At 33.1% G+C, this 15,801-nt stretch overlaps 1 protein-coding gene across 10 annotated transcripts in view; it reads left to right on the top strand.

Moving 5' to 3' along the window:
- Positions 1–15,801, top strand: part of CYRIA (CYFIP related Rac1 interactor A) — a 57,798-nt gene that overhangs the window by 21,368 nt on the left and 20,629 nt on the right. For 3 of the 10 annotated variants that reach the window (XM_068678634.1, XM_068678635.1, XM_068678641.1), the window contains one exon: positions 13,481–13,560. The exons of 3 other annotated variants lie outside the window; for them this stretch is intronic. In XM_068678634.1, coding sequence (XP_068534735.1) covers positions 13,491–13,560 — 70 coding nt within the window. In that variant the 5' untranslated portion in view covers positions 13,481–13,490. Of the gene's footprint in view, positions 1–13,480; positions 13,561–13,748; positions 13,829–15,801 lie in introns of those variants that run through there. 4 more of the 10 variants (XM_068678632.1, XM_068678633.1, XM_068678631.1 and 1 more) reach the window with 2 other exon arrangements.

Genomic DNA, 15,801 nt, shown 5'->3' with positions numbered 1-15,801 from the left:
TTTAATAACATAACAAAATATACCAAAATAACAAAATTAACATAACAAAAATTAAATCATAGAATCATAGAATATCCTGAGTTGGAAGGGACCCTTAAGGATCATCAAGTCCAACTCTTGAATATAAATAAATAGTAACATAATAAGCATATGTTGAAAGATGAACTGTGATGATATCGTTCAGGTCTTTTGATGGTAAGTATATTCTTGAAATAGTAACCAGTTGACAAAACTTAGGCGTTATCATTTTCTACCAAAACTAGTGTGAGTTGTTAAGATGAAGACAGCAATACAATTCAGACAACCAAGTTAGATGCCTATAGTACAGTTTGGAATCTTCATTTACTGTCTGATGAGTCTGGATTGATGCTTAGGTGCCAAAAATAATATCTAAAACTGAATTTCTGATGTAAATTTTTGCTTCACATGCAAATGCATTCTTAGCACCTCAAGTATGGTAACTTTCACTGACTAAAAGGAGGGTCAGAGTAGTCACAGAACTTTAGAATACATTTTAGACGTTTTCTAGAAAATAATTCAAAGTTCAGAAAGAAAGTGATAATGTTTCATGTCTGTTACTGTGAAGTCTTTGAGAGATTGTTCTTTATTATGCTAGTGAAATATCTCAGTGTGTAGTGCATAGAACCATGTAATGAATAGTTTTCAACTCAGATTACTTTAATTAATTGTTGAATATTTATAAAGCACACGTGTGCTTCAGGGAGAAACATGAAGAAAGGTACTGTAGAAAACATCGTTCATTGTCTTGGAGGTTTTGCCAGATGTGTTTTACAAAGAGGTGGGTGCACTCTCTATGTGGAACTCAGCTTTAGGTCTGATTATTGTCTGTAATAATAGAGTATGACTCAGTTGGAGTCCAAAATTTAAATGTTTCTCCTGAATTTTGCATTCTCAAAGAAGGACAGTCTCCCAGCAGGTGTTAATGATGAGGTGTTTGCTAATTTACAGTGATGAAACTTTATGAAATTCCTGAAATTAGGGGTTGAATTTTTAAAATGTAACAGAACCTGCACTCTTTATTGACTTTTATAGAAACAAAATTTCTAATATTTCACCACTAGCAAAAAGAAAAGCTTTTTAATACACTTTTTCTTTAAATAAAAAATGCTTCAAAGATATTTTCTTATATAAAAAATGCAAACATCTTTTTTCGCAATGTTCACCTTCATTAACACAACTTGCTGACTTCCTTCCTCAGCTACAGTTCTTCCTACACTCAGAGGTCAGAAAAGAGCAAGATCAACAAGCCACACATCTGGCTGTCTCTCTTTCCAACTGGAACAAAGAAACAATTTTTTAAATGGCTTTTTGAGTTAATTGTAAACAATTTGGTTTTGGAGTCGCTGACTTGCAGCAAATGTTTGTCGTAGGCGGATGTAGGGAAAAAGGACTATGTCCTAATGCAATTCCTCGGTGACTAGTGAGGAAAAAAAATCCCCCCCTTTTTAAAATAAAATAAAATAAAAATAAGTAAAAGGAAAAAGAATGTCTTGATTCTTCTAGCATTATCTGTGCACATGAGTACATGTATAGGACATTTCACAAGCTTAAAATACATGCTTTGAAGTGGTAAAGAGAGACAGAAGTAGTTGCTTATTTCATTTTCCTAGTCTCTTATACAGTGACACTAGTTTTTTTTCTTCTTATTTTCTGCAGTTCTACATATAAGCCAACAGTGATAAAAGATGAGGGACTAAAAATAGGAATAGAATAAACCTGTTTTAAAATGAGAGTTTCGATCTAATACATTTTTCTTCTATTTATATTGTTTCTAAACGCTTTTGCTCCAGTAAACTTTTCTCAGAAAGCTACATTTTCTTTTTTTTACTGTTAAGTAACATTTTGAAAATTAACCCTTAAATAATTACTGAAATGTAATAAATACTGTTCTTACTTTCAAATGGTTGGTATTTTTTAAATATCTTTTAGAATCAATTATCAACAGTCAATTAGTTTACCTGATGTATTAGATTTATTTTTTTCATCTAAAGTAAAGTATTTCATCTAAAGTAAAATAAACACCTGGTGTGACTTCTGTTGCCTTTACGTTTTACAGTAGGAAGCACTAGAACTGTTGATGCACAACAGTTTGAAATGCCAGCTACTTTTTAGATATCTTATGATACCTTTATCTATCTAATTTGAACTCATATCACTGTAATGTTTTTGGTTTGTTTAATATCTCTGTCATGATAGTTTTATTTCTGACCTGACTATTCTGCTAGATATTTGTAAATGTTCTTGTTTCTTTTCTGCTAGATATTTGCATGAGGAATAAGCTGGTAATGCTGGTTTTCTAATATATTTGTCTGTTTGGAGCTCTGTCAAAAGATCGGATAAACTTAAATAAAATGAAACACCCAGAGAAAATGTTTTCCATGAATTTGTTTCTAGGAGCAAAAACGAACTGTACTATGATTATTTTTCGTCAAATTTACATGTTTGAGTTGATAATGCCACTTAGTGGGTAATAGCCTTAACTACAGTCTTTTGCAAAAACAAATCAAGTAGCATAAAGTTATCCTTTTCTATATTGTAGTTTTCTTCCTGTCTAGAATACGGTGATAGTAGCACGTTTTCAAAGAACCTTCTGTTATCACTATTTTATGAAGTTCGTGATAGTCAGTGCAGGTTCTGGATTAAATGTATTAAAAAGTCAGAGTCATTTATTACAGAATGTTAAACTTCATAGAAGAAAGTAAGGATTTTCTAATTTGTATATTTCACTTGATTTGAAAGATCAAACATTCTTGGTCTTACTGCATTGATTCTTTAGGCTAGTGAAATATAATTGTTAGTAAGTTAAAGATAATGGTGTTTCAGGCAATGAGTTCTTTTTGGCATTTATGGTTGAAAGATTGGGTGGCTGGGCAAGCCATGACCAAGCCGATTCTTCAAGAACTGGGTTGAAGAGGACCTAATTGAAAGTAGTCAATACCTTTTCTGGGATGGCACTGAGGAGAGTATAGCACTGGTACACTCTCAGAGTATAGATCCTGTTTTAGCTGGAATCTTTTGTAGACTTCAAACAATTCTGCTTTGGAATAACAGAAAGGTGAGATAGATGCAAAAAGTCTATTCAGTCACTATACACTTACTACTTGAAGTATATTTTTTCCACAGGGATTTTTCTTTGCTTAGTAAAGATGACAGTGCTAATAACTTGGTGTATCTGATAGAAAATTTAAATACATAGAAATTTATACTTTGTATCTGACAGAAATAATCTATTTGATGGAAGAGATTGTTTCCCCTGCGGAAACACACTGGTTTAGGACTGATTTATGACTCCTTTAGTCATTGACTGTGTTCTTTTAACTATTTATTCCCTAAGTAAATTTCCATTGCTTCCCATCAACCCCCAATTGAGCATTTTTTACTAAATCTCTCACTTTTTTTCTGAAGTTTTCAGCTATACTACTTTTATTAATAGGTGAGTTGAATAAACTACAAGTAAAATACTGATTGGCTCTGAGGAGAAAGAAGAAAACATAATTAAATTTCCTGTCATCTTCTAATGCTTTATTACAGACTGGTCGTTTTACTGTTGAAGATTAAAAGAAAATGCTGATTTTGATTTGCCTAAATAAAACTTTTTTTTTTTCAGGAAATTTATATCTTCCAATCATGATATTTGTTTATAATGAAATTGGGAATAATTGAGGGTTTTTTACCTGTCTCACCCCATCCTCAGATGATGTGAGTTCTTCAAAGTATGGAGCTGAAATTAACCTGAGTTTTATGACACTCTTAGAGCTGAAATCACAGAGACATTCTGCTGTGTGCTTTACTGCCGTACAGCAGTTTGTATCTCTGGACACATAGACTAGATAGCTTTGAGTCAACAAATAGAAGGCTTTGGTTCAGTAGATTATTTTAATCTTGATTTACATTATTTTGTTACAATTTAATCTTGATTTGCATTCTTCCCCTTTAACGAGCAACTAATTCTCAGTTCTCAGTTAAATATGCTGATTTGCAACTTTGTGCGTAGTATCTGTATGTATACATGTTGTTACATCTGTGTGCATGTATGACTTATATACTGAATTTAACCTTTTTAATGAGTTATGTATCTGTACCTAAACTATTTTTAAATGAACTATTTAAATAAGTTATAGTTGGAATTTTTGTTAGAGGTAATGATTGATGTCTTTACAAGGTTGTATTACTTTTGATTTATCTCATCTCGAAGTGTGAATAGAAAATTCTTACATCCTTTTTAGCTAAAAAATAAACCTTGCTAAATTTCTCAGTAAACATAATTACAGTGTCTTTTCTATAGTTTCTAGTTGTAAAACTAGAATTGCCCCTCAAACAGCAGTATTCAACAAAGACAGTAAAAAACTGTTGGAGCTAACTACCTACCTACATTTTCAATTGGCATTTTTAAGCTAGTGTATCTCATCCTGTGTATTTGCTTTTCAGTCAGACTACCAAAGGAAAAGCAGATTTCTTCTTTTTTAAGTTGTAATCTGCTTCTTAACTTCCAAAGAAAGAGTAGTAATTGAAACTTCTTGAGTAACTGTAAACAAAAATAGTATTTCTGTTCACATAGAGAAAACACAACTGCTGCCAAAGACCAGTGTAGCATGCGTTATATGCTGGGTTGGGATGCCCTGCTCAGAAAGCTCATCAGCCTCCCAATTTCATTCTCTGCTAAGCCTGGCTAATAATACACCACTGAATGTTTCAGGAGAAATGATGGTTTCCATAATTTTAGATGTAAATTTACAGTCACTTTAAAACAAAATTTTGTGTTTCAGTTGGAGGAAGGGGAAAACAATGTAATGGTTTTGATACTTGTTCTGAAATCTAGTTATTAAAATAATATCTAGCTTACTTTGGCTTTATTTAGAAAAGGAAGTAAAGGTAGAGGAGAAATTCACGCGCTGATACTGTAGCTTTAGTCCCTGCAAATATTCAGTTTCATACATGCATCTCATGCAGAAGTTAGCACTGATGGTTCACTGCAAATAAAAACTCATGGTTAGATCTGAAGTGCTAGTGCTAGCTACTTAGGCATAAAAGGGATAAGCACTTCAGTAAAATATTAATTAACTTGATTTATTTAGAGCATAAATTTTCATGTGCTTTGTGTAAAAGCTCTAGTTTGTGCTTTCCACAGTATCGTACTGTGCAATGTTGGGTAAATTAAAAACACTCAAAAACGTGTCTCGGTTTGAGATTCCCATGCAGACAGCAGAGGGCACCACATCACCAGCAAAAGGCTTCCTGAGCTTGTGTTGTAGCTACTCGAGTGAAGCCATGTTGAATGAGCAAATGTCTATAGGCTGGTCTGTGAGTTTTAAATGTCTCCTTTACAGGAAATCCACTGAGTAGCATTGTAGGGTTGTCAAAACAACTGTACAATGTTCACTTTTGTGCATATGTTTAATTTGCTCACATCATCGAACAATACTCTGTTTTCTTTGTATAATGGGCCACTATAGACTCGTGCATCTTTTAACATGAAGGGACTAAGCTGTCATAAATGCGCTTGTGATTAACCATCATGAAAATTAGTCGATTAAGTAAAAATAGATTTTATAGGAAAGTAGAAGGAGAATATAAAGTCGCTACTGTGCATCAATTTTACTGTCTTAATAAAAAGTTATTGTGCAAATTTCATTGCTAAATTAATAACAGCTTCCAGTAGTGATTTGAATTAATTACTAAGAAGCCTGTCAGGGTCAGAATGTTATTTCAATTTTCATTTGCACCATCTAATACAATTTTTAATTAAAAGGATTATTTTTTAATTCAGTACCATCCGCAGTGCTCTTCCCTCATAAGGCAAATAGCAGATTTGTTAATGTAGCCAACAAAAGTTTTAGTGGCTTTTAGTAGCTCATATTGGGGCACAAAACTTATTTGGTATTCTTTGTACATAAAACATATTAGTTGGAAATAGATTTATGAGGGGATGTGCTTCTTGAAGTATTAGGCATGATGTAAAATTATGAATCTCTTCATGTTTCCAACATTATGACGGCTTATGTGCTTGCCTATTAATGGAATACAATTTTCAAGGCAGGATATTTTGCAGCAATGCTATGATCCCAAGCTTTCTCTGCAAGTTCTAATGAATTGAGTGCCTAATGGGAAAGAGTGAAAGTTAATAAAATAATATCAGAAGGAATTAAAAAATGACACAAAGATAATGAAGCTAAAAGGAAGTGTTACTGGAATTCATCCATTTCTTTAGCTCCTGTCTAATTACAGATTACACTAATACATTGAAGAAAATATATTCTTCAATATATGGGCCCCCCTTCCCTTTCTTTGACTATAAGCACAATCTTTGAAAAAATCTGGAGTTTTAACACCTTTCTAGTTTTATGTTTAATTTATTGTTCAGTATAATGAAGAAGTAATTTTTCCTCAGTCTTTCTTCATTCCAGACCATCTGCATTTGTAACTTTGTTTGTTTTTGTGTTTTGTTAATTGTTAGTGGTTTTTTATTATTATTATTATTTTCACTCCTTTACTGCAGTATATTACATTAGAATTTACTGAATTTCTTTTGGATGTTATCTCAAGTTTATCAAAAATGATTCTGAATTGTAATCCTGTTTTCCAGAATATTTTTATTCCATTCTATCTTATTGCATATTTTAAAATGATATTTTCTGCTTCTTTGTCACTGATTAAAAGTATTAGAGAAAAACAGATCTTTACAACAGATACCAAATACAGTATAAAGATACTATAAAAGTGAAAGTCTAAAATAGCCTTTCTTCTCGTAAATTCCTCAGTGTTTGAGAAACAACATTTATTGCTAGTCGACTTCTGGAACTGGTATAGGTAAATGGTTAATTAAACCTCCTAATGCCCAGTTCTGTTACCCAGATGCCTCCATAGCTCAATAAACCTTCTTGGGCTTAGGGGATCTCTCAGAATGCTGTCTTGATGATACCTGTGCTTTCCTCCTTTACCCTCACCCATATTCACCCATATTCCATATTTTGGATTTTTTTCTCTTACTCTTTTCTGAATTCAAAAAAAAAAAAAAAACCAGACTATATATATATAACCATCCAGCCTATTTACAGTGTTTTTTAAATATTTTTCTTCTTTCTGGTAGAATTGTTGCTATTTCCGTCAACAATATCAATGTAATGCAAATGAGTCAGTAAATTTTCTTATTTTCTGGAAGGAGATATTAAGTATGATCAGTATTATACAAATGGAAGTATTTTAAACTAATAGCAACTAATCCCTCAAAGGTCTACATTTCTTCTTTAATTCCCCAAATCTTGAGCAATTGTTATATTCAGTATGTCAGCTATCTTAATTCTGACAGTATCAATATACTTCTTTGATTGAAATTAATAATGTGCGTAGTGTTATAAGATATCATTTGATTTCTGACTCCTATTGCAGAAAGGAATATGTATAAAGACTGATTCAGGTTCATAGCTTGTAGATCAGCCCCCTTCAAACTAGAAATATATATTCAGCAAGCAAAATGCGCTATGCCCTTCGTAATGACACATTCAGAGCAGATCACTAACAAATATGCAGCAAGAAATCCAGTCACCATAGGATTTATGTCTGGCTTGACTGAGGTTTTATGTGCTGTTTTGGTATTTAAGTATTAAAAAGAGAAGTAAAATAGATAAAGAACAAAGTTAGCATGCAAAGACTTATTCCTATTATCAACTTTCTCAAGAAATAACTTGAAAATAAAAATCACTTTGTGGAAAATCTTTGCTGTTGCTGTACAAAGAACTAGAATATGTTGGGTTTCAGCTTGTTGTTTCAGACACATACTTTGGATTTTCTATGAGCAAAATATGAAATGTTATGTACGGTATAGTCAGAAGGTTGAATAATTGGCATTAATTAAAAGGCATTAAGAGGAGCAACGTGTTTTGTTTTTTGTTTTTGTTTTTCTTTCTGATTTTTCGTCTGAATTCTGTTTCTCATTCTGTATGTAAGACTGTATGGGATCAGCAGTAGAGTTCTTGCTTGTAATATCAACAAATGTTGAAAGCAGATGCCCTTTGAAATTGAAGTTCTAAAGCGCTAAGTCAAACTGTACCTGGAAAAAATGGTTTTGTTTTGAAGGAAGAAACAAACTAGCTAAACCTGTTCTGTTTCTGTGAAGGATACCTTTAACAGGTATCAGTTGGGTAGATATTAGAATCCTGTTTAGCTTACCTGATTGAGGCTCTATTTCTTGGGAGAGGGGAGGAATTGAACCCCTGTTGGGTGTGTAAGCATCTGTGGATGTGATGCCAGTAGTCAACGAATTGGATTCAAACTGTATACTTAGGTGGAAGCATCAAGTATACAGCTTGATGTTGTATAGTTCCTTTATTTCAAACATAATTTTATTCTAATTATTTCATTGTCTTCCATTCTTGTTTATTGTGACCTGTGAGTCAGAATCCCAATAGTTTTCTTGCCTGGTCTTCATTCTTTCATGATGTCTCTTTTTAATATTATGCACTTTGAAAATACATAGGTATTCTCTTCAAAGTGTGTTCAGGTGTGAGGGTTGGCATGTTGAAAAATCCCCCTTTAAATAAGTTTTAAGTTCATCTGAGGTAATCCTTTTTTTTTTTTTTTTTTAACCTTTTGATTTTAGTGAAACCATGAGCCAAGCTCTTTGCTCCTTGGGGCTATAGGTTCTCATATTGTTGGCCAACTCTTTTAACGTTTTATGATTATTTAAAAATGTATTTGTCATTACAAATCATTTATTAACTCCTGCTGATACACCCCACCTTTCTTGTAGCTTTCAGTTGTGCCCACAATCTACCTGTCTGTTGACAGCAAAAGCTCTTGGCTTGAAGCATTGTTTTTCTAGGAACTGTAATAAAATAATTGTTCAAAGCAGAAATTATTCTTTTATCTTTGATTACTTTCACCTTGAGCAACATTCTTCTCTTATTCCACTTTTCACTTTTTTACATCTGTTTTGGGGGGTTGAGTTTTGTTGTGTTATGTTTGTTCGTTTGTTTGTTTGTTTCTGTTTATCCTTCACCTGGGCAAGGAATGTGGGGTATTGGTTTTTCTTTGCTTGTTTGTAAGTACTCTAGTCTCTCTGTGTGCCATCACTCTGTGGATGATTCCAAGAACTGCAGCAATTCCAGTTTGCTTGGAGTTAGCCTTACATAAATTCTTACAGAATAAATAATAATAAAGAGAGTAAGTGTTAATATGCTTATTGCAAAGAAGAAGAAAAAGCAAAAATATTAATAATAGAGTAGGAAAATGTAGCTGAAAATGATCTTTTACATCTTCCTTCTTCTCCCAATCAAAAAAACAGTGATTCAGAAAACAAAGTTGGTTATTGTCATGAAGAAATTGTGATGATGTTTAATCAGCATTTTTTTATTTTTATTTTGATTTTATCTCTCAATATTTTTCTGACCATTTTCCAAGTCTTGCACTTCTGCTATGTTCCCTTATAAGCACCTCAACAGATTTCACAGGTGAATATCACAGTAATTTGGAATTGTGCTTTTGATTTGAGACATCATCTTGGGTTCAGATGCTGCAGGTTTTGTTTTGTTTTGTTTTGTTTTGAAATCAGAGTAAAGTATTCAGGCAGTAAGGTCAGTTCCACTACTTTAATAATAGGGTTACTACAGTACAGTTCCCTCAGACTGTGGACTTGGATGCCTGTCTCTATCAACGTAGATGCACCATTAGAAGTCATCATTCCTAATTACTCATTGCTGCTTCTGAACTTGGGAGTCTCTGTTTCTCCTGAAACTCCCAGAGGAGCTGCTCATGAGAACACTCCCAGCCCCATTTAGTTAGGGTGATATAAATGAATTTAAGCAGTAGGTATTTGCTGATCTAGCTCATTTTGACAGAAGCCTTTTAGACTGTGTTTATGTAAGCAGGCAGATTTAGAAAACAAAATTTGGCAAAGGAACGCTGATGATCAGCAAAGGGTTGAGCTGGTGAACATGTCTTTTTTCACTAATACAGTGTTTAAATGTTTGTCTCTCTCTGTCTACCTTCAACGTAGTGTAGTGGTAATGATGTTTTTGAGCTTATACTGATGTAAATTAGTCCTGTAAAGGAAGAATAAATACATTTTATAAAGTTATTACTTCTTAACAATATATAAAATATTGTAGTTATCAATTAGAAATATTAAAAAACTCCACACATCAAAATTATATAATGACATGAAACAGCAGATACAAATATTTTTAAGAAAGTTTAAGTAACATGTTGTTTAGCATTTGACATGCAAAATTCAGTTGATAATACCCAGTTAGTGCACTTTGGGGAGTGTTTTGCTTATCATTATTCAAAAATATATTGATTGCTTTAGTGTAGGAGAAGGATTTTCTTTACCCATCATAAATAGTAACCTGGAGAATGTCCAAACTAAATTAATGCAATTTTAGGAACAAAGTGATGATGCAATAGAAAATCAGTCTGTGTTATTTTTATTTCAAAGCTCAAGACTTTTTAAATACCAGTGAATAGTTGTATATGAAACACAAGATACTAAGTGTACCTTCTTGTTTGCTGCTTTTTTATGGTTTGTTTGTGCAACTAATGAAATGTTCAGTATCGAATACGGATTAAACTGTCAACAATACCTTAGTATTTTCTGTATATTTATGTATATTCTTCGGATAAGCTTTGATGGTTTGGAAAAAGTGGGAAACATGAAAACGCAAGCATCATCGTCATGTCATTTTTAAAACATACTGTAAAAATTGAATTTTTAATGGATTTGGACACTAAGGAGAAGCTGCTGTCATTTAGGATCACTGCAACAGCAATGTTTTTATGCGTGCATTGAGTTGTATTTCAACATTGAACTGATTTTACAGTAAGTAAAGGAAAATGGTTTCCAGTTTAATGAAATTGAATTATCTTTGAAATCTCATTAAGAAATCATCTTGGAAGTGACTTTTGGTTCCTGAGGTTTGAAAAACTATTAGTTTCCAGGGAAAGACAGTTTGGAAGATTCAAGTCATGGGAAGCAGCAAGCTATAAAGAATAAAATAATTCAGCTTGGGGCAGGACAATATGCTTCTCAATACTTCTATTATGGTAAAGGTTGGTCTTCTAATACGGAGTTAAAAACTTAATATTGAATGAAGACTTATAATTAAAATGAAAATTTACTTGGAAGTAGATCTTGCTTTTAGTTTTGCTTTTAGGAAAACACTAAGAAATTATTACAAAACATAAACAATGACACATATTTATCAAACGCACAAACCGTGTCTTCTAGATGTTGAGTAATATCACGTACTTTTTTTGGTTTTGTGTGTATTGGAAATAGATGACATCAAACCAGTGCCTTTAAGACCTCTACAAAATGCAGTTTGACCCTGGTATAAAGTTTGCAAGAGAGTTCTTGTTTAGTACTTATAACATAAATAGCTGAACCTATTTTCTAAATGAGGATTGAAGGAGAGGGGAATAGAATGAAAAACAAGCTAAGAAATGTAGTAAACATTCAAGAAAAAAATATTTAGAAATCTCCACAGCTCTGGTGTGCTGTAGTTCTGTAAGAAGGATAAGAAACCAAATATTGGGCACATGACTTCAAGCTATTCCATGCAAATAAGGGCTCATAGCTTCAGTTTTTGGCAAAGGGAACAGCTTTCTTGCTGTTCGAAGCATGCTATCAACTAAAACAGTCTTTGGATGCAGTGCTAACTTTGGCAGTAGAAGAAATGGTTGGATTCTCTCTGAAGATTGAAGGCAATGAGGTAAGATACGGCTTAAAATGAATTGAATGTGAAGAATAAAAACTGAATTTAGATTGTGGTAGTATTTCTTAATAATGTAAATTGTTTCTTTCTGAGTTCTGAAAAGGAAAATAACTGTACGTATATTATCTTGTCCCTCTTAAATGATGTTTATTAAATGCAATATTTCAGTGTGATGAGATGTTATATTATACATCATTAAACCTTGTCTTGAGTAAAGTTGTTTGCCCTGTTTGCATGTTTTTCCCCTTTTTAGGCTAATCAGAAGCTTAGGTTCAGTTCATAAAGTGTAGAACTTGTGAAAGTAAAACTGTATTTCCTTTTTCTGCATGTAAATGGACATGACTTTATGAATAATGGAGAATGTTTCTTCATGTTTCAATATTGTGTATGCAAGATGATGCTAATTGTAAAGGGCTTGACAGTCTGCTCACTAGATCTGTTCTGGAGAGAAAATTTTGAAGAAATACTTTATGCAAAGCATGTGTAACAAAAACCTGGTTTACATGAAACTGTGTACTCGGAACGGATTATTGACTAAATTTATATCGTTTTATGGGATGACTATGACTGCTTTGAAATCAAGCCTTACATTACCTTTCTAGGTTTTCCTGCTATAAAAATGTATCCTTTATATGCATGAAGCAGTTAGAACTCATGATACTTTTTCTTCTGTAATGCTTGAGGGAAAATTTAGAAAAAATCTTTGTCTCCTCAAATGAAGTTTTACCCATGTACATGCTTAGAATCATTTTTGTGTGTGTTCTGATTTCTTAAGTGGGAAAAGTCTTAAACTGAAAAATAGATGAGCATCAGATGTAAGCCTCAAGAGCCATGGTTTAGAGTACTGAGAATGTTTATCTTTGAGGCAAAAAACAGTTTTCAATCTGACTTTTAAATCTAAAATTACATTTTTCTACATCCCTCCAGGCAGACTCTCTTTATTCTAGCTTTTCATGGTTTAATTCCTCTCTTCTGAGAAAAAATGATTAAGCTTACCCAAGTAAGCTATACTTTCACATAGTTTTAGAATAATGGAACTTTCTAAGGACCGTACCAGTGGGGGGAAAAAAAAATATCTTCAAATCTCCTTCCTTCTTGTCTTCCATAGAGACTTGCCTTTTTGAGAACTGGTCACTTTTCCTTTTGTGAATTTTTCTTAATAATTTCACATGTAAATGTTTTTGAGTTGATACAAGATAGGAATAACAGATAAATAGTAGAGTCTGAACTTCAGTATTTTTTTCAAAAATACATAATTTCTTACAAGTTAAGAAGTAGACTTTTTAGGTTTCTAATATAGTAATTTATTTTCTTTAATAATTGAGTCATTTTAGTGCAATAATGTGTGAATTTATGCTTAAGAATCCAAACCAGGGATTAAGACCTTATTTCTTACTGTTGAATGCTATTTAGCAATCTGAGTCCAGCAATTTAGAGGATTTACAAATATAGACAGTTCTGAGTTTGTTTCTTCTGCTAAGTAAATAAACTCATAAATATCTGTCTGTACTTAGGAATGTTATACTGTTGTTTAAATTCCAATTTGATGAACAGAATTATTTGTGTATTTATCCAAGGTCTTACTCTCTCTGTCCCCACACTTAAATATCACTGAACTGACCATCAAAATGTTTCTCATGGTCCAGAACTTGCCATAATGTTTAATACATGATGCAGACTGTGTCAAGCCCTTAGTTGTAGTATTCTAAGTTTACATATATAACTGTTTACGATTTTGTTGCATTTACTAGGTTTGCTGGGATGGGTAATCTTCTTAAGGTCCTTACCAGGGAAATTGAAAACTATCCACATTTTTTCCTGGATTTTGAAAGTAAGTTCAAACAATTACTAGACAATGAGAGAATCTTTTCCCTGACTTTACAGCAAACTGAGGAAAAACTTTTAAAATCTGATTGCTTGCAGTGTATATTTTCCAGCACAACCAGTCTGTCCAAGTCCTTGTCTCTAAAACCATTTGTTCACTCAGGACTCCTTTTCTCTTCCTTTTCTATTTTTCAGGAACCAAATGGGAAATCTTTTAAAAGTTCTCACTTGCACAGAGCTTGATCAGGGGCCAAATTTTTTCCTTGACTTTGAAAGTGAGCAAAGCTTCTTGCCTGGCTTGCCTTCTTCGCTTATTACTTCCTAATAAACTGCATGCGCTTACGCATCATAAAGCAATTCAAAAGGGATTTGCAAGCAAATCAAATTACACTTCAGTTGAATATTGTTTTTTGATATTTATAAAACCATATAAAGTGATTTAAATTCATTCTGAGCAGAGAAGAGGGCAGAATGATAGACATGCAAGTAAAATCTTACCTCAACTTAGTTTCAGAAGATTTATAAGCCATTTTTTGCATATGAATGAACTTGACCTCAGCTTCCTTTAACATTCAGTTATGTTGTTGTTGTTGTTGCTTCATTGAATGCAAATATATATTGGAAATAAAAATCTTGTTAAAATGTCAACAGTGTAGGTGGCACAGTTTTTGCCTGGTTCAGTGATTGATTTAACAGGATTATTACCATTTTTAAGAAGTAATGAAGTGGTCAGAGTGTATGTGCTTGATTGCATCTCTCTTAATTGCATGTTTAGCAATTTGCAAACAGTGTTTCGCTTTCTAATTTCCTTGTTGCATCTGTCTCTGAATCAAAGCTATTGCAGTTCTGCTGGCTACAGTTTTCCTGCATGTACTTCTAGACATTGTCTTGAAAACTGGTCATCAAGTCCTTAAATATGAGTTTAATCTTACTCCATTACTTATGTGAAATGCTTTTTATTTGAAATGCTAACAGTGTATAATGTTTTGTCTCTTAATATCTTTAAAGAACAAACAAAAATGTTTTGAGAAAAGTCACTTTTTTAATGACTTCATTTTCAAGAACAGTTTGAGAGAATTCCAGATGAGTAGGCATCAATTTAATACCTTGAAATAGCTTTATTGAATTTTATTCTGAAAGTATTTTTTCTGAAAAAAATTACATGAGCTAAGACTGTGTGTGCACACTCAGAAGCACTGGTTCAAAAAGTCATTTAAGCGCATGTAAATCTTATGAAATTGTTCAAACTTGCTTTCTTGGATCAGAACTGGAGTGTATGCATATAACTTTGTACGTATCTTAATCTTCTCATCTCGATCTTACTATGTTAAGAAGGATCAGTTTTAAATTATGGAAAAAGTTAATTGGTTAGTTGGGGTTTAGAAAAAAAAGGTACTGCAAGCCATCTATGCCGTTTTCACCTCTGTCTATATAATTTGACAAATTTATTGTAAAACTGAGATGTCAAATCTTTATCCAAAAGATCATGTAGTTTTTACTATCAAACTTCAGAGCACTGTGCCAAGCTATTACAAAGGTTTTCAGCTGCTTTGAGCTTTCGGGTTTAATCAGTCCCATCATGTCCTGTATTGTAAGAAAGTCCTATGAACCAGGAATGTAGACGTAGCAGGAAACAGGTGGCCTGGCAGTGGGAGGCCTCGTAGGAGGGAGAGGGGAAAATACCTATTTTATTGCCTTTCTAAAAGTGCACTGCCAACAAGAACTGAAGTGGGCCAAAGCACCTTCTCCCAAGGGAAGTACAAGTGATTGGTGTAAGCACACACACACACTTGTCAGGCACAGCTACCTAGAGATTGAAATAAAGTCCTGGAGATTTTTATGGAATGAAATCTGTGTTCTGTGGAAGGGATGTGACAACAGAGGTGTGTAGTGGCACGCTTTTTTCTCCTTAGCTATTGAATGGTGTTAAAGCGCTCTCAGTTAATGGCCAGATGCCAATCTGCATATTGCTGGCTATGTGACTTTCTGTGGATTTAGTTTTCAGTTCAGTGGGTAAAGGTTGTCACTAGAGTTGGTTATTCAGAGGTCTCTAAAAGTCCTTCGGCTTTGTATCTCTAAGGTATAGTTGCTAAAGATACATCCACTGTAGTTCCAATCAGGAGTTGACATCAGTTTTTGATACCTTGTTGAACAAGATAGTTGGGACTATGCTAAAGTACAGAGACGTTCCTCATGCATTCTCAAACATAAACTAAATGATTCTATGTTAACTCGTGAGCATACACTG

Source organism: Anas acuta, chromosome 3 (genome assembly GCF_963932015.1).
Source record: "Anas acuta chromosome 3, bAnaAcu1.1, whole genome shotgun sequence".
NCBI classification, from domain to species: Eukaryota; Metazoa; Chordata; class Aves; order Anseriformes; family Anatidae; genus Anas; species Anas acuta.
The sequence above is the reverse complement of the archived record's forward strand: the minus strand, read 5'-3'. Positions and strand labels throughout refer to the sequence as shown.